At 47.3% G+C, this 24,339-nt stretch overlaps 1 protein-coding gene across 4 annotated transcripts; it reads right to left on the bottom strand.

Moving 5' to 3' along the window:
• Positions 1-5,250: 5,250 nt before the first annotated feature.
• LYRM9 (LYR motif containing 9) lies at positions 5,251-22,838 on the bottom strand. Of its 4 annotated transcripts, none has more exons than XR_009537548.1 (5): positions 22,780-22,838; positions 11,938-12,080; positions 10,199-10,291; positions 9,109-9,301; positions 5,251-5,508 (listed from the first exon to the last, which is right to left on the bottom strand). XR_009537548.1 is itself a non-coding variant. In XM_060134157.1 (4 exons), exons 2-4 carry the CDS (start codon positions 12,061-12,063, stop codon positions 9,284-9,286), a joined length of 237 nt encoding a protein of 78 aa, XP_059990140.1. In that variant the 5' UTR covers positions 12,064-12,080; positions 22,780-22,838; the 3' UTR covers positions 7,667-9,283. The 4 variants fall into 4 exon arrangements, 2 of the variants coding, with proteins under 2 accessions (XP_059990140.1, XP_059990141.1); XR_009537547.1 differs by having other exon boundaries at positions 9,151-9,301; XM_060134157.1 differs by lacking the exon at positions 5,251-5,508 and having other exon boundaries at positions 7,667-9,301.
• Between the last annotated feature and the right edge of the window lie 1,501 nt (positions 22,839-24,339).

Here is a 24,339-nt window from a genome sequence, read left to right as displayed (position 1 = left end):
ATGGGGATCACGGGCACTGGTTTTGAATTCAATCCTAGCCCCACCTTTCACCAGCTGTGTGTGACCCTGGGCAAATTGCTTTACTTCTCTGGGCCTTAATTCCCTCATCTGCAAAGTGAGGCGAACAATAGCACCTACCTCTCAGAGAAAATTTAAGTAAAGCACTTACAGCTTTACTGCCTGACAGGTAATAAGTATTAAAAATACATTAACTCATAAAAGTCATTCCAGAACACCTCTCCCAGCCCCTCTTTCCCCTCTACCATTTTCCCCTCTGCCTTCTTTCGTTTTCCCTGCAAAACCTAAAAAGGTGGCATTTTCAAATATCCCTGCTTGCAGCAATGCCTCGTCTTTCTTCCTTTTGTTCCTGAGGACAGAGAATAAGTTGGGAGACCACCCTCCCTTGACCACGGAGGAAGCTAAAACATAAAGGACCCCAAATCCTATTAATGATGGTTGGGCCATTTAAAGAAAAATCATACAGTGAAATTGACTTCTGGGGGCAGAGTACAGGTCTATGAATTTTAACACATGTATAGATTCATGTGACTGTTACCACAATAGGATACAAAGCAGCCATTTCACCCCCAAAATGGCCCCCATGCTACCCCTTGATAGTCACCTCCTCCCTCCACCTCTAACCTCTGGTAACCACTGATCTGTCCTCCATTGCTGTAGTTTTGTCTTTTTGAGACTGTCATATAAATGGAATCATAACCTATGTACCTTGGTTACATGTAATCTATGCTTCTCTCAGCATAACGCCTTTGAGATTTACCCAAGTTGGTTCATGCATCAACAGTTAGTTCCTTTTGATTGCTGAGTAGTAGTCCATGTTTGGGCCCTTTGAAGAGAATACTCAAGACATCCTTGGTGCTATTTCTTTGTGAAGGTTGCCTTAGTGAAATTCAAAGCAATTGGTTCCAAGTAATAAAGGATGTATTTTTAAATAATTTCTTCAGCCATGTGCTCCATTCTTAGCTAATTTTTACCCTGTGGGAGGGTGATCCCCAAAAACATATAATCTAAATGTATGTGCTTCCCCAGTTGGGAGATGAATCATTGAGGGAGAAGTACAGTAGCTATCACTGGCGCCCAGCCTCCTCACGTGCTGCTCCTGCCTCCAGCCAGGTTCCAGGCTGCCCACGTGGTCTCACAGGCAGCCATACTGTGGATATTCTGTGACAGCCTCCAAAGCCATCTCTGTGCCTACATCTGGTGGCCTTGGTTTCAGCTGTCTGATGCCTTACTACTGCTCCCCATGAAGAGAGCCAGTCATGTCTTTGGGGGTTCTTCACTGCTATGTTCACATCACTATCCTTTTTTTTTTTGGCCACACCGCACAGCTTGCAGGATCTTAGTTCCCTGACCAGGGATCGAACCGGGGCGCTCGGCAGTGAAAGCACAGAGTCCTAACCACTGGACTGCCAGGGAATTCCCCACATCACCCTCCTTGATTTCACTCCTGTGAGCCCATTCATTCCTGTGGCTTGTTTCTCCCGTCATGATTCCATTGCTCTCACTGAGAAGACACTCTCCTGACCAGAGGTTTGGGTTTTTTTCGCTTCACTGAGATATAATTGACATGCAACATTGTGTAAAAGTTTAAGGTGTACGACATGTTGATTTGATGCACTTATATGTTGCAAAGTGATTACCACCATAGCATTAGCTAATACCTCTATCACCTCATAAAATTACCATTTCTTTTTTTGTGTTGAGAACATTTAAGATATATTCTCTTAGCAACTTTCAAGTTTATAATACAGTATTAGTAGCTATAATCACCATGCTGTACATTAGACCCCACAGAACATATTCATCTTACAATTGGAAGTCTGTCCAACATACCTCCTTTTACCCCACACCCCAGCCCCTGGTAACCACCACTCTACTCTCTGTCTATGAATTCAGTGTTTTATGTTCCTCAGATAAGTGGTATCATATAGTATTTGTCCTTCTCTGTCTGACTTAACTTCACTTAGCATAATGCCCTCAAGGTCCACCCATGCTGTTGCAAATGGCAGGACTTCCTTCTTTCTCGTGACTGAATAATATTCCATTGTATATTTACATATATCACATCTTCTTTATCCATTCATCCATTGACAGATACTTAGGTCATTTCCATATCTTGGCTATTGTGAATAATGCTGCAGTGAACATGGGAGTACAGGTATGTCTTCTAGATCCTGATTTCAATTCCTTTGGCGATACACCCAGAAGTGGGATTGCTGGATCATATGATAACTCTATTTTTAATTTTTTTAAAGGAACCTTCATGCTGTTCTCCGTAATGGCTACACCAGTTTACATGCCCACCAACAGTGCACAAGGGTTCTCTTTTCTCCATATCCTCACCAACACTTATCTCTTCTGGCCATAGTTAAAATTCTTTTATCAGAATCCTGAACAAAGTGACCTTGCTCTTGCAATGTCATATTGTGACCTAATTATTAAAAGTCTTTCATTTTTACTCTCCCTCAGTCCCTGACTCTAAGATTGATGAGAATGGCTTCTCCTGAGTTGAGCTGGGGGAACGTTTTTAGTGTTGCACCTCAGTGTTGCTTCCAAAGTTGCCCTTCCTTCAGCCAGTGTCTGACTTAAAGCATATTGTTTTTATCTTCCCAGAATTTAAGTTCCCAGCTCACTGGGTGTGGTGGATGGTCTCCAAAGGTGGCCACCATCAATGTCTCTCCTCATTGTATGTGCATGCTACTTGTTCCATCAAGATGTACAGTCTATTTCCTTTTTCCTTGAATCTCGTTCTGACCACCAGAACGAGGCAGAAGTGTCACTCTAGTCCTAGCCTTTAAAAGGATGTGAAAAAGGTGAGGCTCTCACGCTCTCTGAGGAAGGCAGCCACCACAGAGTAAAGAAACGCATGGTCTTCTGAATGAGAGACCACGTAGGGAAAGAGGGAGGCCCCACAGAGGAAGGCCATGGTGCCAGACATGTATTTGAAGCCTTCCTGAACCTTCCAGCTCAGCCCAGCCACCATCTGAATGCAGCAGACTGAGTGACCCAGCTGTCACTACTTGTTACCACCCAGACAAGCCCTTCCTGAATTCCTGAGCAACAGAATAATGAGAAATAATAAGTCATGGCGGTTCTGAGCCACTAAATTTTGAAGTAACTTGTTACCCAGCAATAGATAAGAAAAACATTGAAAGACAATCCCCCAAGTTTTCAAGAGGCAACTTTTGCCCTTTTCCTTGCTTCAGCATCTCAGTCCAGAGCCAAACCTGTGTTTCAAATTGTCTTCATGCCTCCCAGAAGGGCTTGAGGGTCTTCGTGCAAATAGAATCCCTGGTAGCTTCTGTCATGTGCCCTGACCTGCAAACCCCCACCTGTGACATGAAGACATGATTCCTTCTCTCTCCTCAGATTTCTGTTATGATGGGAGCTTTTAGGGAGAAGTTAAAATGAGTTTGTTCTCCCTAATCAGTGAAATAATGTACAGAAAGAAATCAGCCTGAAAGCCCAAACTGGCTCCAGACAACCTCCAGTGCAGGGAGACCCCATGCAATTAACAAGCAGAGGAGCTACATTTATTTAGTGCTACCTGTGTACCAGGCTCCAGCTAAGTATGTTAGGTGCAGCATCTCACTGAATCCTCAGAACTACACTGGGAATCAGCTATTATTTTTATCTCCATTGTACAAATGAGACAAGTGAGGCTTAGTAAGATTAAGTAACTTTCCCTAAGTCACATAGCTATTAGTCCATCTTTTAATAAGATCAGATGTCTTTTTCTGGGTTGTGGTAGCCGTATACACATCAGAGAGACACCTCAGTTCAGTGCTTTCAGCCACAGAAAATGCCAAGGAGAAGACCCCAGAGCTTTCCAACACTTTTCATTCCCTGACACACATAAAAAGTGACAATATAAGTAGGGCACACTGGGATAATGGGTTAAGGTTGCTTCAGGTAGAGGTGACAGGCCTAGGGCACTCCAGTTGGGAAACTCAAACTTTTTGTAATCCAAAGTCACTTCATTTCCCCAAGTCCTTTGTACCTCTTAGACTTCTAAGAGGGGATGAGGATAAAAAACTTTTTCTAAATATAACTTAAAGTAGATAGGTTATCATCTCAGAGCCTTTGGAAGAGCAGCCTTCAACCTCTAGAAAGGGCCCAAACTGGGAGATGTGTGTTTTCTTTTTTTTTTTTTAATATATTTATTTTTGGCTGCATTGGGTCTTCATTGCTGCACACGGGCTTTCTCTAGTTGCGGCAAGCAGGGCTACTCTTTGTTGCTGTGCGCGGGCTTCTCACTGTGGTGGCTTCTCTTGTTGCGGAGCATGGGCTCTAGATGCACAGGCTTCAGCAGTTGCAGCACACAGGCTCAGTAGTTGTGGCTTGCGGGCTCTAGAGCACAGGCTCAGTAGCTGTGGCACACAGGTTTAGTTGCTCCGCGGCATGTGGGATCTGCCCAGACCAGGGATCAAACCCGTGTCCCCTGCACTGGCAGGCAGATTCTCAACCACCGTGTGCCACCAGGGAAGCCCGAGATGTGTGTTCTTGAGATGTGACCTTGGACAAATGTCTTAGCCTCTCTCGGCTTGTTTCTCTCTGAAGAAAAGTGAGAACTGCCCCAAAGGATTAAAAAGTGATCACAGTGGGTAAAGAAGGCATGAGGATTGGCCCTCATTCCCAGTAGAAAAATTCAGCCTTGGACACCACTGGAGAGAGAAGACAATTGTTCCCTTCAAAAGAAACTAATCAAGAAGGAGAGAATTTTCTAGAAATTAATGATAGTATGGGTATTACCTTCCAGATGCTTTGGGATTTATTCAGTTTTCTCCTGGCATTTTGTTTTATTTTTAGGAGTTTTATTGATGTAACTCACATACCACACAATTCACCCATTTAAAGTATACAATTCAGTGGTTTTTAACATATTCACAGAGATGTACAACCTTCACCATAATCTAATTTTAAAATATTTTCAGCACTCCATAAGGAAACCCCACTCTTCCCAACACCTACCCCTCCCAGCCCCGAGGCTAATCTACTTTATGTCTCCATAGATTTGCCTGTTATGGATATTTCACATAAATGGAATCATACAATGTATCTTTGTATTTTGCGACTGGCTTCTTTCACTTAACATAGTGTTTGCAAGGTTCATCCATGTTGCAGGCTGTATCGGTACTTCATTCCTTTTTATTACTGAATTACATACTATTGTATAACTACACTGCATCTATTTATCTATTCATCAGTTGATGGATATTTGGGTTATCTGGGTTTCTTTTTTTTGCTATTATGAATAAAGCCATGAACGTTTGTGTACAAGTGTTTTGTGTGGATGTATGTCATTTCCCTCGGGTATATACATAGGAGTAGAATTGCTGAGTCATATGGTAACTCCATGTTTAACATTTTGGGAAGCTTCCAAAACGTTTTCCAAAGCAGCTGCCCCACTTTACACTCCCACCAGCAGTGTGTGAGGGTTCCAAGCTCCTCAAGCAGCAGTTTCTGACACAGCCAATTATGCACAGGGGCCTAGACCAGAGAGAACATGAAATCAACACTGCAGCTAAGATGAAAAAAAGAATGAGAGTGTTCATTGACCTACATGCCTAGAGGCCGGAGCTTGAGGCTAGACTGACAGGTTGGAGCCTTGGGCAATTCTCCTTATCACTCCAATTCAAGAATTTTAAAGATTTACAGTAATAGTAAGGTGAAAATGTCAGAAAAGACATGTTTTCAAAGTCATTCACCGTTTCTCAGCCAGACTTGTCAGCAGCAAATGTTATGTGTGTGTGTGTGTAAATGTGGGCTAATGTCTATAAATAGAAAACTTTCAGGAAAAAAAAATATTTTTTTTAGTTTGATTAAAAAACTAGATTCCTATGGATAATCCTGGGTGCCCAAAATGAAATCTCTCCGTACATCTCCAGAAACCATACAGATCAATCAGCAGAGCAATTAAACCACCCAGAACACAACCTTAATGAAACTATAGATGGAATTTTTGATACACAAGAGGTGCTCAATGTTCACTGAATTAATGAATAAACGGCAAAACAGCAGAGGAAATGAAGAAATGAAGTGTGATTATCATGCTAGATCCACATTCTACTAATTCTGACACGCTGGCCTTATGAGCCAAAATCAATAGGAAAATGTAATTGGGATCCAGGTTAAGGCCTTAAATTTAGGTACCCTACCAACACCTGGCATGGTGCCTTGCACACAGTAGGAGCTTCACATACATTTGCTGAATGGGTTGAAGTCATGATCCTTGCCCCTGGAACTCACTATCTTGTGGAACAGAGAGACCTTTAATTCCATAAATACCATCCTGTCTGAGAAGTACAGGGGTCTATATGGGTAGCAGTGGGTCCCAAAGGAGGGGCATGCCCTTGAGTGGGCACTTGGATAGCTTCATTCAGGATCAGGTTTCTCCAAACCATCAGAATATCTCTATCTCTACCTCCTGTTAATCAGCTGCTGTCAATACCATGGAGACACAGCATCTCTGAAGAGAATGAATCCCTTTCCACTGACATCTGGGGAGGCACCCGTTCCCTTTCAGCTTTGAGTAATGAATGCACAAGAGGAGCTTCATTAGAACTCTGAAACTGACTAGGGCTCATAACCTTGAGGCTGGCTGAGCCCAAGAGCCCCTATGCCTGTTAACTTCAGCCACTGGCCCAAAGCAGGCCTCTCTAATCGCCAATCTCATCTACTCCTATTCCCAACCTGATGTGGGTTTTCCTACCCCCACTGCTGACCTCTCTCTTGCTGTGTCCACGATGTTCTCTGGCACCCTTGTACCTTGCAAATAAATTCCTCACTCTCCCAGCACCCCAACCTGTTCATGCCATACATATTTGCCCATGCTTCTCCTCCCATCTGGAATGCTCTACTTGCCTCACTTATTCACCTGAAAAAACATTCTTTTCTCTATGAAGACTGAGCTTAAGCATTACTTCTCCTATGAAGGTGTTCTTTGCTTCCCCTAGCATCGTGTCTTCTAAGATTTTTTGCATGTTAACTGCCGAATGCAAACCAATCAGATGACACTGGTTCTTTAAAAAATGAATACAATCTTAGGCCAAATTAACAAAGGCATGGTATCAAGAAGGGAGGTAAAAATCTACTTTGTATTCTGCTTTATTCAGTGTACATATAGAAACAGTGATTTTCAAGTATGGTCCATGGACTCCTGGGAATCCCCGAAATCCTTTCCGGGGATTCTCAAAGTCCAAACTACTTTCATAATAATATTAAGACTTTATTTGAGCATCAGTGATAAGCGCACACACACACACACACACACACACACACACACACACACACACACGCACACCAGTGCTTGGCCAAGAAATAATCACCACCCCACAGCCTCCCCCATTATTAAAAAGCAATAAACACTCTAACAAAAGAGAGACATCAGGTTGCCTGGTATTATCATTCTCCCATTCAACAAATGCTTACAGCTCACCACCTGGGCAGCAAGCACACAGCTGGCCCAGAAGATTTTGCACTTACCAGCACATGGTCCCTGCCCTCCTTAAACTGCCCCTCTGCCTGGCATGCCCCTCCACTCCCGCCCCACCCCCAAGTTAGCAACGGCCGCCCACCCGTGCCCCCTTCTCTGACAGCGGGTTTCCCACTGCAGCAGATCCCAACTGGAAGAGGGGAGATACCACCACCTTAATTCAAGTTCTGAATTTTTATTTTTACCTAGGATTGGACATTTCAATTAGCGAATTAGGACTCTGAAGAATGATCCCTCCCAGGCAGCTTTCTGTTCGCCTATCTCTAATCCTCAGCATCTAGTATGACAGCACACAGTAGGGAACAACATACACCAGAGCTTTCACAAATTGATGTATTTACTTCATTATCTGCTGATCAGCTGAGTGCAGTGGGGGTATCTCAGTCACTTTAAGTCACATGACTGCAAGGACACAGATGTGCGCTAGCTCATCCTCGGGTTGAGAGTCCTCGGGGGACACTCGCATCCTGGTGTGGCTTCTCCCTGTATCTTCTGGCTGCTCTGCCCACTCCGGCCAGTTACCCCGACATTCCCTGCTGCTCTCCCTCCCTCCCTCCCTCTCACCCTTCCTTCCCTCTTTCCCGGCTGCTCTCCTTTCCCTCCTAAATCTATAGTGTTTGGTACATTCACAGACCTGGCTTAGCAGTTTTGTGACCTTGAAAAGGGGCTCAACCCCTCTGAGCTCCCTTCTCCCTGGCTCCCCAGGCCGGGTTCTGGGTGAAGCACTTGGTGTACATTAGGGTTCATGACTCCTCACCGTGGCCCCCTGTGGTAGGTATGGTCATTACTCCGCTGGACAGGCGGGGAAACAGAAGCTGAAGGAGAGGAGGTAAGTGACCCAAGAGTAACTTGTGTAGAGTTGGGATGTGACCCAGGTCTGCATTCTCCACCGATTTCAGGCTCACAATAACCTCATGACTGCTGGCTTGCTCCTCCCCGTTTTCCTGCTAAGATGGAGTAAAGTAGGCAAGGGCCGCTCAAAACAGATCACAGGTTCACACAGCCTGAACGCGCCGGCATCTACTGCAGCTGCTCTGGCGTTCTTTGTTTCGCCACTCTGGCAAGGACCAGGGTTTCTGCCTCTCTGGGTTGGTGTCAGGAAGAGCAGCTGCTGGGCGGACCGCTGGGCACAGTGCAACTGCGGGGGATCAGAGGCCTGGGGTGATAGGCAGGGATGGGACCAGCCCACAAGGAACTAAGACCTGATGTGGAGAGAGCTAGAGAGATGTGTGAGCACCGTGGGAGCAGCAGAGGACGGCTTCCTCAGAGGGATGTTTACTGGCCCCACCGCATACCATGTCCTACGTCAGGCTCTTTGATTTCATCTTATCTAATCCTAATGAAGGAGGAAACTGGACTTGAAGCCAACACCCTTGAAAAGCCGCTGAGCTGAGATTCAAACCCAGATCTGTCTGGTTGTTAAAGCCATGCCCTGCCCTCTGTACAGGAAGCTATATGAGGGCACGCCAGCTCTGGGTCTCAAAGAATGATGCCCAGAGTAAATGAATCGCTTTCAGTGCAAAGTGAGAAAACACATTCTCCCCAAATCTCACATCATAACCAGCTGGAAAAGCAAACATAAGGGAGACACAAACATGGCAAGAAGATCCGTCTGAGCAAATGTCTGCTTCTCCTACCCCTGACTTCCTGCTCCCAGCCAACGAGGCTAGTGGATGTTCCAAAACTGCCGCTGCTGCTTAGGGCCAGGCGAAGCGAGGGCTCTCAATATCAGTGTCTCCAAGGTAGCTGCACTCACTACGTCCTGGAGTCTCAGTTTTGTTTCTTATACTGTAAGACAGAGAGATCATTACGAGCGGGTGAGGGAAGCCAGCGGGGGGAGGGAGGACCCGGGAAGTCCTGAGAACTGTGGTCACTAGGCCTCAGCCGCCTCCTGCAAGGGCTTCTTAGAGGCAGTGGAACCCGGTCAGCAGGCATCAGACAGTCATGTCTCTAGCTGGTTCCAACAGAAAAGGAAGCTGACGGGGTTGGGGAGAGAGGATGAGAAAGACACTGGGAACATTGGAATTGAAAATTGTGGTGTGTCCAGTCTTCCCATCAAGTTGAGTCTCGTTCAGAAGAAACAAAAAATCTCCGGTTATAGAAGACAACATTCAGAAACCAACTAGTCCCATCACTGAGTTTAAAAAACAAATCCTGGACCCCACCTCTGGAGATCTGATTCAGAAGGACAGAGTGGTGGGGTGTGCTCCAGCTCTCAAGGCTGTTCTAATACCAAGTGTAAGGACCACCAAGCCTGTCTGTATTCCTGACTCCCTTCCTGCCTCTACCAAAACAGATACTCGAATGTTTCCTCAGTAACCCCGCCTCACCCAGCTTTCCTCTCTGAGCCGTCGCAAGGCTGCTGCCAGCTCTGGCACTATTGCTACCAGCAAGACTGTTCTCTTCCTTCTTCCTGTGGCCCCATCTCAGCTTATTCAGCACTGTGAGGCAGAAGTTTGCCTTTAGGGATTAAGGATGCGCACCCCCTTGCAGAAAACGCAACCAGAAGGGCATCTGCCATCACCTTTGGGCTTCTGGGGAGGGGAGGGGAGCGGCTGGTGAGGGGAGGGGGGCCTCCACAGCGCTGATCGGTCTCAACTGTGGGGCAGGGGCGACCCCTGGTGGTCATGGAGATTACAGCCCTCAACCCCAACTCGCAGGTGGAAGTCGGAGCCGAGCACTTACCTTGTTCAGGATCCAGTCAGCATCTTCAATGGCTCTTTTAATAATCTGCTGGATCCTCTCAGGGCTGTCTTCATCCGAATGAACTCGGAAACTCTGGAGGTTTAAGCATAGGGAAAGATGACTAGGCAAAAATCACAGGACGGGCAGCTTCAGAGCAGCAGTTGTGGGCCAGGCACACTGTGGGCACTGTACACTCAGCATCACTCTTACCCCTCCACAGACAGTTACGATGATCACACCCTGAGATGAGGAAACAGGCTCAGAAACTCTACCTTGCCGTTAAGCAATGGCACCAGCATTTGAATCCTGGACTATCTGACTACACAGCCTGTACTCCTACCAGCAGGGCAGCCGTGAAAAGGAAGACTGGCCCCAAGCTACCCCAAATCAAGCTGGGCCCAAAGGTTATCGGGCAGCAGAGGCCTAAGGGAAACTTCCATCTCTCTGCTTCGTTTGCTCTTCCCAGGAAGCTGCTTTCACCAGGCTGAGCTCGCTGCATGGCTTCACCACAAAGAAGAGCAGAGTTTCTCCAGACCCATGCTGGAAAGCCATGCAGGGAAGGGAGGGGCAGTGGAGAGGGTGGCTTTGGAAAATCCAGCCAGGCCCAAAGCAGAGCAATGCAGGGCTGCTGTTTGCTTTGACCAGATGTTCGCCTTTGAAAAGCAACATGAGATTCAGGTTCACTGGTGTGGCTCTCATGGCCCTTCAGAAGAATTGGTTACTTCCTCTGATATGTCACTCTCAACCCCACACGTCCTCCTACTTATCTTTAGGAGCACCTCAAATGCTCACCTCCAGGAAGTCCTCCCAGACTCCCTCAGACAGCTAACTACTCCTTCTCTATGTTTCCACAACCCTCTGTTACTACCTCTATTTTTTTACTTTCCATACTATATTTATATAAACTTCAGCTTTTAACTTTTTAGTTGGAAATAATTTTTAATCTACAGAAAAGCTGCAAGAATATTACGAAAGAATTCCCTACCAGAATCACCAACTGTTACTATTTTGCCACATTTGCTTTATCATTCTCTGTATGGGTTTGTATAAAAATTTTTGGAAGCATTTAAAGTTTCAGGTATCATGACCTTAACCCCTGAATACTTTGGGTATGTAAGCAAGGGCATTATCTTACATAACCACAGTAATCAACTTCAGAAAATTGAACACTGATATAATACTGTTATCTAATCTACAGTCCATATTCCAGCTTCATGAATTTCCCCAATAATGTCCTTTACAATCATTGCTTTTTCTGGTCCAGGATCCAATCTGGGATCACTCCTTACACTTAGTTGTCACATCTCTTTAGTCCCTTTAAACCAGAGCAGTCGTCTGCCTTTGTGTTTCAGGACGTTGACACATTTGATGAGCACAGGCTGGTTATGTGGTAGACGGTTGCTCAGTTTGGGTTTACCTGATGTTTTCTCATGATTAAATTCAGGTTGTGCATTATTGGCAGGTATGCCTGTCAAAATGATGTTATGTCTCACACTCTATTTTAATTATCTGTTTAGCTGCCTTATTCAAGCCCTGGCACAGAGCTGCTGTGCTGGGTGCATCCTGTTTCCGGAACAGAAACCAGAGAGAGGAGCTGGGCTGGCCAGCACTGCTTTCCGGTGGCTCTTACGGAACTGCCACCCCCAACCCCACCACCAGAAAAACCATCCCTGCCCACTGCCCCTGGCCCCCAGTTACAGGAAGCCCCCCACCCCAAGCCCAGTGGACCCTACTCCCACCTGCCTGACAGCATGCTTATAATGCTCCTGGATGCCCTTGGTTGGCAGCTGGCGGCAACAGCGCAGCAGGTATCGGTAGAGCTGCAGCGGCCTCTGGACCAGCTCTGCCCCCGGTAGCGGGGCCATCTGCAAGGCCTCTGTCCCTGGAAAACACAGAGCATCACTTCTAGGCATCAAGCCAATACTCAGCCCTGGCCCCCAGCTTCCAGCGCTCTGGGAAGCAGACGTATTTGATACAGTACGGAGCCAGGTCCCCAGGGAACCCAGACCCCGAGCTCAGGCTGGGCATCCGGTCCTGCAGAAGTCTCAGCTCAGAGCAGGCCTGAAAGGACCGAAGGTGAGAGGCACAGCCTCATCCTGTCGTCTTCCTTCTGGAGACCAGCTTCAGGTGGTGGATGAGGAGGTGTCATGCCAGGAGGAATAAGGGAGATGAGCAGGAAGATCCTGCGTCACAGTCACTGAGAAACCAGCTGACTTCAGGCAACAGAGGGAAGAAGGCCCAGAGGTCTGAGCCTCGCTACTCGAAGTGTGGTCCTGGACCAGTAGCATCGACATCACCCATGAGCTAATTAGAAACGCAATGTCACCCCAGACCTACTGGACAGAACCTGCAACTTAACAAGATGCTCCAGAGGATCCTGCCTGGACCTCTACTACAGCATCTTGCCTGGTGCCCCTGCCTGAAGCCTGTCACTCCCCAGTCGCCCCCACAGTGACGCCAGAATGAGTTTTGGAACCCGTTTCTCGGCTCACCCCAGAGTCAGACACAAGGAACTTCTCCCAGACCCTTTCAGCCGGCAAGTAGGTCACCTCTTGTGCCTTTGCACACACACCCCCTCAGCGTGGAGCTCCCTTCCCCGTCTCCTCCATGTGAGGAACTTGTGTCCATCCTTCCAGGGCCAGGTCAGTGTCTCTTCCTCTGGGAAGCCCTTGGTGACTGTCCCTCCCTGGGGGGGGGCGCAGTGCCACGTTCCTGGAACTGTAACAGCGCTTCCCACACTGCTGGGGATTCATCAGCTGCCAGACCTACTGAGCCTGGCCCGGGCCCCAGTGCTTCGTGCCCTGTTTGTTGAACTGGACTGAATGGAATCTGTTATCTCCTCTGCACAGATTTCCCCTCTCTGAGAGAGAGAAGCTCACTGTGTTCCAAATGGAGAAGCTAACAGACCAAGATTAAGTGAGGGGCCTTAGTTTTAAAGTAACATAAAAAGAAGACAATCCCCACCCACTCAAAAAAAAAAGAGAACCCGAATACTAAATCTAAATACTAATCTATCTCAAATTAGGAAAGGACACTTGCTAAGGAGCTAGTTTCAGAGGCTCCTTCATTCCATTTCCAGCATATGATCTTCCTGGCAACAATAAATGTCTGTCTCCACAGTTTAAATTTGCCCATTGCTCCTGGTACTATGGCCTTTCACTCTGACACTGGGGTGGGCAGGTGGCCGCCTGCCCCTCCCCAATCCTCCCACCTGGTAACATCCTGGGATGAGCCACTGGGAATCTACCCCTTCAGGTCTCAGCCCACAAGGTCTGGGTGGGGCTCCACTCCAGGCCTGACCAATCAGAGCCCTTTATCCACATGGTCACAAGGACTGGTTCACAGATGGGCACATGACAAACTGGTCCAATCAGAGCAAATCTCAACACCTCTGCAGGAGTGAGTGGAAAGGCTTCATTCTTTCCCTCTAGACTTGATGCTGAGAGGACTTCATCCTCAGGGAAGCCATCTTGCCTCCTCTTGAAGCCTGAGATTGAAGCCACACAGCAGACGGCAGAGCTGAGACCCTGATTGAAAGCAAGTCTAAAGAAGTCACCTGAGTCCCAAAACCGTGCACCTGAAGGCAGTCCCAGATTTGCCTAGGGTCCCAACAAGCCGCAGGTTTGGGTTTGTTGTTTTGTCACTTGCACCCAAGAATCCTAACTGATGGACAGATCTAGCCCTCCCAAATTCTGCTTCACCAGTGAGCTCTGACGGTTCCAGCTCTAAGAAAGAGTGCAAACAGGGCAGGGCTCTTCAAGGTTCTCTTGCCACGTATATCAACCTGCCAGTCCGACTAGTCACACTTCAGCACAACAAACAGAGGGGAGCCACATATCATGGGGACAGAGACCTTCAAGGGCTACCACAGAGGACATACCACCGAAGACTAATGGGCAGACTCCACTGGCAGGCTTTCCCAAACTATATAAAGTGCTAATCAAATATTGTAAAATGCTAGTCGTGTAACAGATGGTTACCATCTGCAGTCTTTAAAATTAACACTTGGAAAGAACACAACTTTGTTACATTACTTAAAAACCCAAGCAATACTTAGAAACCAACCCGGCAAGTATGGGCGGGAGATTATTTTCAGCTCAATTATAATACTTAGTCATTCTCAGTAATAACTAGAAGAGAATGCCTGTGTGGGTCCACTCAGACGAGTTAAACTAAAAATGTTTTAATTTAATTTAAAGCATGGGTTTGTTATTAAGGCACAATGAACCTCACAGCATCATTGCTAAATCTGTAGTCAAACCCTGTAGCCCTGGGAACCCTTGCTTCGCATATCCTGCTCTTTGGATTTGACCTTGGCCTCCCCACCTGAGCTCCCTGCCTCTGTAAAGACACCTCTGTCTTCCCAGGCAACCAAACCAAAGCCATCACAGAGACAACCTGCCTTCTCCTCAATCCCCACGCCACTGGTCTCTAAGTCCTATCAAATTCTACCTCTGGACGCCCCTCAAATCTGTCCCCTCCTCTCTACTTCCACTGCACATCCTCGGTTCAGACTCTTATCACAACTCAGGCAGACACCTGCAAGAGTTCCCAGCAATCTATTGTCTGACAATCTATTCTCCACTCAACAGCCAGAGTGAATCTTTCCAAAACATAAATCTCAGCATGTCACGTTCCTGCCTAAAACCCCTGATGTCCATCCCATCCCTATCACTCATGACAACTTTTCCCAAAATATGGGACAAAGATGAAAATATTTTAAGCAGTATATGGAACATCCTTTTATTGTCATGCTTTTATATTTATTTTCATGTGTAATGAGAAAAAAAATTCCATAATCTCATAGGTATTATGGCTTACAACAGTTTAAAAAATGAACGGGCAGAAAGGTGATTTTTAAAAATGTATCAAGCAAGTAAGAATGCAGTTGAAATCTGGATATGCCAAGAATCATGAAAGTGGTATTGAACTCTGGAAAAGCACTGGTCTACAGTATAAAATCCATACTGCTTTCTATGGCCTCCAAGACCCCCTCTTGCTCTGGCCCCTGCCCACCACCCCGCATCACGTCACCCAACCCTGGCTGCTGAGTCCAGGCAAACTGAACTCTGATGGCACACGACAGCCTGTGTCATGTTTGCCTGCTATAGTCTCAGCACCGTGACAGAATGCTTAGCATATAACAGATGTATTAAGGTTCTCCAGAGAGGTAGAACCAATCAGATACATATACAGAGAGAGAGAGAAAGAAAGAGATTATAAGAGATTGGCTCACATGACTATTGAGGCTGGAAAGTTCAAAATCCGCAGAGCTGATATATCCCAGTTTGAGTCAGAAGGCCGGAAGCTGCTGCAGAACCAGGAAGAGCCAGTGTCCCAGCACGAAGGCTGCGTCAGGCAGGAGAACTCTCTCTCGGTAGGGAAAGGACTATTCAGGCTTTCCAGTGCTTGGATGAGGTCCACGCATGTGAGGGAGGGCAATTTACTTTATTCAGTCCCCTGATTTAAATGTTAATCTTATCCAAAAACATCTTCACAGACACACCCAGAATAATGTTGGGCCAAATATCTGGGCACCCCATGACCCAGTCAAGTTGACCCATAAACTTAACCATCACACATGGCTTTCCATCACCTAGTGAATAAAGTCTTAAGCTCTTTAGGCTGATGCCAATTCCGAAAGCATCCTTATCTGCCCAGATTCATCCCTCCTCACTCTTCTACCTGCCAGGCACATTGACAAAAACCACCTATAGTTCCTTGAATGATAATAAAATCATCATCATCGTCGTCATCATTTACAGTTATTATTACAACTGCCTTGCTGAATACTTACCATGTGATAGGCACTATTCCAAAAATGCACAAGAATTAACTAATTTTAATCTTCTCAGTAACTCTACAAGAGGTACCATTATGCTCTCCTTTTACATATAAAGAAATGGAGGCAAAAAGAAGGGAGGAAATTTGTCCAAGGTCACACAGCTGTGAGAGCAGAAGCCAGGCTTTCCATATGGGAAGTCTGGCTCCAGAGCCCGCGATGAGTGCTACCTGGAACACTAGCCCCTGCCCCAAAAGGACTTTTATTCATCCTGTAATACATTTCTGTGGTTCTTCCTAACAGCTTCCTTCACCCCCAATTTTCTTTTCAAGGGATGACTCCTTCCCATTGAGTGTGGCCTGCTGAGACTGCCGCCAGTGGCTGCATCTCTCCCAGCCACAAGGAGAGCATCAGACCCAAACTAGGCCACTTGAGTATATGCCACCTCTGGAAATAGGGTCCTGAACATGGTTACAAAGAGCCGGCAAATGAGTTCACGTACCCCTGAGAAGTGTGTCCTGATCAGCTTCTTCCTGCTCTGAACTGTCCTTGAAGGTCTTGCTGCCTGGCCTTCCAGAAATGTCTGGATTCCTGCACAGTTCTCTAGGCTTCTCCCTTGATTCTGTGAGCTCCTAACACTCTTCCAATGATTTCTTTTTGGTTAATTCCTCCTATCCCTCTTACCCCCACACATAACTAGACTCTCTTCTTTATTTGCGCGTCCACAGGCTGCTGTACGTGCAGGAATCACCCTGCGTTTGCCTGCCCATCTCTCCCACCAGCCCATGAGGGCAAGGACTGTGTCAGATCCCCCACCTCAGTGCCTCAATGCCTAGCACAGTCCTGAGCACACAGTGGACTCCTCCATCAATGCTTGCTGACTGAATAACCTCAAAATCCAACCAATCCCCAAGCTTGAGCGAACAACAGCTCAGCCTTCTCCCTGCCTTCAGGCCCTGGAGGTCCAAATGTGGCCGAGACAGCCTGTGCTCCTATAAAGTGAGGACCGCTGCTCTCTGCAGGGTCCTCCATGCCTCGGTACTCCTGGCCTTCACCTCTGGCAGAAACACCCTCCCTTTCCCACCCAAATACTCCAGGCTTTTTCCAGTCTCCTCAGCCTCCCTCCAGCTAATCAGCAGGAACTCCCGCAGGCCACTGACGCCTCCTACCTCACTCGGTCTGGAGAGGCCATCAGACGAGAATATCCTTGGCGCCCCACCACCATGAAATTCAGCCTCGCCTGAGAGCCGACTGATGTGTTAGGCATGGTGCAGTTTTACAACTACCCTCTAACAAAAAGCATTACAATCCCCACTTTGCAGATGTGGAAACTGAGGCTGAAAAGTGGGCTGACATGCGCACGGATACACAAGCAGGGAGTGGTGGAGCTGGGATGTGGGCTCTGGCTCCAGCTCCAGTGCTCCAACCTCCCTGAGTTCTTGAAGGAAAGGGGGCCCCTCCTTTTCCAAGGACCCGTTAGGCTCTCAGAGACTCTCTCCAGGATTAATCCAACACCCTTCTGAAACGCCAACTCTTCAATCCCTCCCTATGCTCAGCCAGAATGGGCCTCTAAAAACAAAAATCTCATCTGTGAGCCCCTTGCTTGATATCCTTTAATGGCACCCACAGAACAAACGCTAGGGTCATTAGTATGTGTGCATGGTGATGGAGGGGTGGGGTGTTGAAGACTTTCCCCAGTCAACCACCAACCTCTATCCCATCTGTAACCAAATCCCCACGCACTCTACGTTCTTCCCCGCTCAGTCTCCTCTGTCACTTTGTCACTCCCACAGTGCCTGGCACACAGTGGCCACTAATCAGAGGGGTGTCAGACTGAATCCTCCCTCTCCCCAACAACTTTCAGGCCACTTTTCTGTCCCTGAGTACTGACTGAGTGGAAGAGTGAAGCGTGTGGGCCCCAAACCATGGCAAGGCTGATGTGAGGATTAAATAAGAGACATAGATGCCTGGCAGCAGCTCACTGAATACGAGGTTCCTCTCCCAGGACCTTCTCTGCCCCTGGAAGAGCCACAAAAGGGAAAACAATACGTTATGATGCCCTTTTAATGCTTCTACCCAAAATAGGAATGGCCTGCTAAAGAAAGCCTCTGGTGCAGACTGAGGTCGGAAGAGGTTTGTGCATTTCATTGATTCAGTTAGCTCTCTATACATCAGAGAGAAAAAGAAATACATCTTTTTTTTTTACGTTTAAATCAAACTACAGATCACGTGAAACTTTTTTAGCTTTTTCTCAAATCAGAACTGAGTTCTGGTTACTCATCCTGCGGCCACCGAAGTAGCAGGCTCTCAGGAAAAGGTGTTAACTTGAATGAACAAAAACAGGGCAAAGTAGGCCACCTTTCAAAAGCAGGATGCCAAAGAGCTGAAAGTGACCTTCTCCCACTTGGTGTCAAAGAATCTCTTCTCATGGCAGGGAGTCACCCACCTTTTCTCCCTCGAGGCAGGGCGCTGAAAGTCCTTTCGCTTCTGAGCTAAGATCTGCCCTATAAAATTCTACTCGCCGTTCTGAGCTCTGCCCTCTGGGGCTAAAGTCTCCCTAACCTACCACCAAGTCCAGTCTGTCATTATTCAAAGTCAATCATCCCAGCCCCCCAGTCATATCTTTTCCGAGATGAGCATCCTGAAGGTGCCGTAACCGCCAATGCTTCTCCATCTCACCGCCCTCCTCTTTCTGGACACACACACATCCCTTCATTATCCATATCACTCTTCAACATATTGTCCAGAGGGAAAAACCATGGTTTGCTTGTGTTCTGACCGGCTCCGTGGGCACTGGCGCTCACATGGCAATGCCACCTCCTTTACTTGGGAATCCAAGGAATGCGGCCCAGACTGCATTCTCTGCTCTGGCCCTCACATGGCCCTGGCATTCGGCTCAAAGGAACCTTTTCTCCACGAACTATTCTTAGGTCTGTTTCCCCATCTTGTATTTTATTAGTTCAGTCCAGAGTCACAATCTACCACAATCTCTGGGACACCTGATCCTGTCTGTTATCCAACTCAATTCAGCACAACAAAAGCACAGAAACAATCACATACGAGGTACAAAGCGGGTACAAAGAGAGAGAGTAAGCCCAGCAAGCTGTGTCAGTCACCCACGCAAGGCCATTCTGAGCATCTATCCCATGTGTGACTCTGGACTCAGCCCTAGGACCACAGAGATGAATGGCCTGACATGTTACATGGCTTTCCTACCCCTGGCCTCTGCAGAGCTGACGGCATGTCTTACTACCTACCATTCAGGGAGTGATTAGCATATGTCAGGGAGGTGTTGACAGCTTTGCATGTGTTATCTTAAGTATCCTCACAACAATCTTATGGAGTAGGTATCATTAGCCCCATTTTACAGATGAGGAAACTGAAACTCTTGAGAGGTTAAGTAACTTGCCAGAGGCCACACAGCTAGTACATGGTCAGGTAAGGAATCAAACCTAGGCCTATTTTATTCCAAAGCCCATGCCCTCACCTGCTTCTAACACTACCTATGTCTATATCTGAGCCACTCGCAAATGCTGCCCAGATCAGGGCTAAGGACCCCACCGAGAACTCTCCCCAGGGCTCCTTCAGGACCAGGTCCAAGCATTCATGAAAGCACCTGACTATACTACATCCAGTTCTTGGTTTTCAACCTTCTCCATAAACCCTTGTTCCATGCTCTTCAGAAACCCAAGGACCTCATCTATGGCTTCCCCCTGCATACAGATGAAAAAACAAGTCCCAAGACTAATGTCAATTACACAAAGAAAAGGGGCAACTAGAGAAATACTAAAAAAAAAAAAAAAAGCTCTTAGGAAACCCAAGGAGAATGTGACAGAATAAAGGAAAAGAGTGAAAATAAAGTCACAAAGGGGATTTCCTGGGAGCCAAATGGTATCACCATTACAGATGCTGAGAAACAGACCTTCAGCCCCATTTAATCCCACTGTCTTTCCCTAACCTGTGCCCTGACGTAGGGCACATAAAAATAAATGGAAAAAAAAAAGTCATACATTAAAAAAGAAAGAAAAGAATGGAACTACAGAAAATAACCAGAAATTATGCCTCACTGAGCACTGATAAAGCTAAATTAAGCCTGTATAGGACATTGTTTAAATATGCAATTATTCTTCTGGATGGGTAAAGTCGCAATATAGGAACAGAACGGTTCTGCTCCCCCCCACTCCGGGGCTCCAGCTTGAACGCATGTTCTCCCAAGCTAGAAACGGGGAACAATCCTCGTTCCTCCAGTCTCTCTCCCACATGGTCAAGGCTCTCAAGATCCAGCCCCATGGACACTATCTCGGTTCCCAGCTTTGTTAGAATGCCTCCTCATCCAGCCTCTCTCCTTCCAGTCCAGCCCTCACAGTGCCACCCAAGGACACTTCCTACAAAACACACCCTCCTCCAAAACCTCTGTGGAATGTTCTTTATCCAAGGCCCTCTGAAGTCTGGTTCCAACTTCTCTCATTAAATTCACCTTCTCTGGCCTTCGGCTTCCTCCTCTGTAAACTGGACAACAGAATATGTACCTCATGGGGGGTTTGCAAAGATCACTCAAGCTAACATCAGTACACTGCCTAGCCCAGGGGCTGGCACGTGTTAGGGGCTTGGACGTCTTACCCTTTCCTACTCTACCTGGCCACCTGTGTTCCTTGCTGTTTGTCAGCTTCTGGAGGACAGAGACTATGTTAGTCACCCCTCCATAGTCAACAGTGCCCGGTACATAACAGAAGTTCAATAAATGTGTGCTGACGGATTCCCACTTACCAAAGAGGAACTAAAGCCAGGAAGAAGGGGACTGTCCTGAAGTCACAAAGCCAGCAGGTGGCAGAGGCAGGTCTTAAACTCAGATCCTTTGGCTCTGAATCCTCAGCTCTTTCTACGACACCTGCTGTCTCAAAGGATCCTGAACATCACATTTGTCAGCCCAAACCACCCTGGGCCTTTACAGTTTGAAGTGAACCTGGTGAGCTATTCCAGCCAAAGCAAACCAGAAACATCATCCAAAAGCAAACATGCTGGTTGCAGAGCAGAGCAACCAGCAACCTCAACTGAATCTGGTGATATGAGTCTGCTTTGTGCCAATGGCCTTGCCCACACAGGCCACAACACACTCTACTCGAGGGCCAAAGACGGGAACTGATGTATTATACAGCTACCAGGTGTCAGATACTGGGCTGGGTACTTCAAAGGGCCTGCTGAAGCTCCAATCCTGTTACTCCCACTTTACAGAGGAAGAAAACTGAGGCTCAAGGTCACACAGAAGAACCAGCTAAGAGCCACAGCTGGGCTTCTCCCTTCCTAACTCAAGCTCTTTCTACACACACTCAGGGCTTGTCTCCAAGGACCCTTGAGCTGAGAGCGCCTGGTTTACCCTTTTTCTCTCGTGCTCCTCCTCCCTCTGGCCTCCTTGCTTGTCCTCACATACCCAACCACTCTTCCAGGCACCCACGTGGCTCACACGCCCATGTATCCAAGTCTCATTTAAGAGACCTTCTCTGGGGCTTCCCTGGTGGCGCAGTGGTTGAGAGTCCGCATGCCGATGCAGGGGACACGGGTTCGTGCCCCAGTCCGGGAAGATCCCACATGCCGTGGAGCGGCTGGGCCCGTGAGCCATGGCCGCTGAGCCTGCGCGTCCGGAGCCTGTGCTCCGCCACGGGAGAGCCCACAACAGTGAGAGGCCCGCGTACAGCAAAAAAAAAAAAAGAGAGACCTTCTCTGACCACACTATAGTCCTTTCTTCTTTCCTTCACAGCATTTCTTTTTTCTTCACGGCATTTTTCACCACGATATATATTTACTTATTTGTTTGTATTCATTCCCCCACTGGAACGTAAGCTCCACGAGAGCAGGAAGTTTATTTTGTTCATGGTTGTATCCCTAGTACAGTACAGAGTCTGACACACAGAAGGCACGTGTGTGCTGAAATAGGTGCTAGCTGCTGGAGTCACGGAAACAATCAAGGCAAGTTCTGACCCCACAGAACTTACACAGTAACAGAGGATAATAAAAACCAAGTATTCAATTATAACTAAATACTACAAAGTGGAATTCAGGTCCCTGAGAGACTGGCTCATGGGGTCCCTCACCCAGTCAAGGGTCAGAGAAGGTTTCTTGATAAAGGAACATTAAATCTGAGGTCTGAAGGACGAGTAGAGTGTGGCTGGGTGGACGTGGACGCAGAGAGCGCAGCCTGCGTTCTGAGACTAAACTAAAAGACACTGAATTGTGCACTTGAAGTGGGTGAACTGTATGGTGTGTACAAACAAACAAAAGGAAAGATTAGTCCTAAGGGCTCAGGGGTTTCGGCCACGGAGTGACTTGATCAGTTAGGCAGAAGCGTAAATCAAAAGGTGAAGGTGACTCGAGGTAAGCGCCCTCACGGGGTGCTGCGGGCAGTCGGCCCGTGCAGGGGCGACGACTGCTTTTGAAAATGGGCAAACTGAGGCCGACGGCGGAGACGTGTGCCCGTCAGGAACATTCCACCAGCGGGCCCGGCGCCCGCAGACCCCTGGGCTCCCCGTGGCGCCCCCAACCCCCCGGCGTGCTGGGCCTCCTCCGCCCGAGCCGCCCCCGCGAGGCCTGAGGCGCGTCCAGGAACCGCGCTCTGGGGCACACGGCTCTCCGGAGGCAAGACGGTCGGGGAGGGAAACGCAGCGGCACTGAGTCTTCCACTAGCCGCGCCAGGCCGAGGACGCCCGAGACCTCACATCCCCAGCCAGTCCCCGCCACCACGGGTGGCTCAGGCCCCCGTGCGCCCACCCGCGCTCCCACCCTCCGCCGGCGCCTAGCGGCTCACCGGCCTCCACAGGAAAACGTCAGCTTCGGACGCGGCGGACGCGGCTTCCACCAGTGTGCTTGCGCCCCCGGATCGCCGAAGCACCGCCCCCGGGTCGCCGAAGCACCGCCCCTGCAGGGCGACTTGAGCCGAGCGCCCTCTATCGGCCGCGCGCGGGACTTGGGGTCTGTTAATGAGGAAACCCTACTGAGTGCCCTTTCCCTGATCCGAGTACACCCGGTTGAAAAAGAAAGCTGTCCCACTGACAACCTTCCTTACCTTAAACACCCACCCTTCCTTTTGGCTTTTGTTACCTCGGATATAAGCCCTGAAGACAGGCTCTCCCCATTTTCCTGAGTATGGATTGCTGCTAAAATATGAGGGGTGTTCAAGATCTATGAAAAGGCTTGCAGAAGGACTTTTCCTAAACCACTCTTGTTGATGACGGGAATTATATTTGGATGGGAATCTGCGTTTTGAGTCATTTCATCAAATTACAGTCCCATAACACCTGTCAAAAGAATAAATATGAGAGTAATAGGCATGCTTCCTTTCAGACCCATCTATAATTATAATTGAGGAAAAGAATACAGAATTTAAACTCACAGCGACTGCCAGTATCATTCTTTGAAAATGAAATAATGCTGTTTTATTAAATAGGCTCTCCCCGCTTTCTAATGTTTAGAGCTAAAGTGCTTCTCTGAATTGATTTAAATACAAGTTTTATATCCTGAAAGAGATAAAGATGAGTCTTTATCTTAAGACAAACCCCCTGTTCAATGATGCCGCTGATCTTCTCTCAGCTGATGCCTAAAAGGGAGTTAGGTTGTTAGTAGATAATATTGCTTCTGTTCACGTCTCTCTTCTCTAGGGCTTTTTAAACCTATTTGTAATGAAAAGGCCGATTTCCTTACACAGACAGACTCCATGTGTAGCTGATTTAACAAGATAACTTTTTATTTTTCCTTTTTTTTTCTTTTTCTTTCTTCTTCTTCTTTTTTTTTTTTTTTTAAGGAAAACATTGCTCCCTGGTGGCACCTGGGGATCTCTTTTCCTCCTTGAAGGTAAGAAAAGCAGGAGATATTTCTTAACAGAAGTGTTTTTTAAAGTTTTTCTCTTTTTTTCCTAACCTCCTTTAGAGTCTCCTTCCCCACTTCCTCTCTTCCTTCCTCCCTTCCTTCCCTCCCTCCTTCCTTCCTTTCTTTTCTTTCCTTCTTTTTTATCCTTCTTCACCTAACATACTAGCCTTCCTCCAAATCATTTGGGGGTTCCTCCCCTGAAATATTCAGATAATGACCTCAATCCTTCAATTTATTTTCAATATGTAGACTTGGACCAAATATATCTGAAACATATGATTGTACCCTCATAAATCAGCCCCCTTATTTACACACGCATAGTCAGAGGCGCATCGTTAGTGTTGATCCAATCGATAAATCATTAAGCTTTTAGAGCCCTTTTAAGGAACAATCTGTAGTCACCATCCATTCCTGTTTTCAGCCTTAGGATTACTTAATATTTTGAAGAAATATTACAGTCTGTTCTTTGGCCCTATCTCTCTTTTGTTCCTTGATCACTGTG

The sequence above is a fragment of the Lagenorhynchus albirostris genome, chromosome 20 (genome assembly GCF_949774975.1).
Source record: "Lagenorhynchus albirostris chromosome 20, mLagAlb1.1, whole genome shotgun sequence".
Classification (NCBI taxonomy): domain Eukaryota; kingdom Metazoa; phylum Chordata; class Mammalia; order Artiodactyla; family Delphinidae; genus Lagenorhynchus; species Lagenorhynchus albirostris.
The sequence above is the reverse complement of the archived record's forward strand: the minus strand, read 5'-3'. Positions and strand labels throughout refer to the sequence as shown.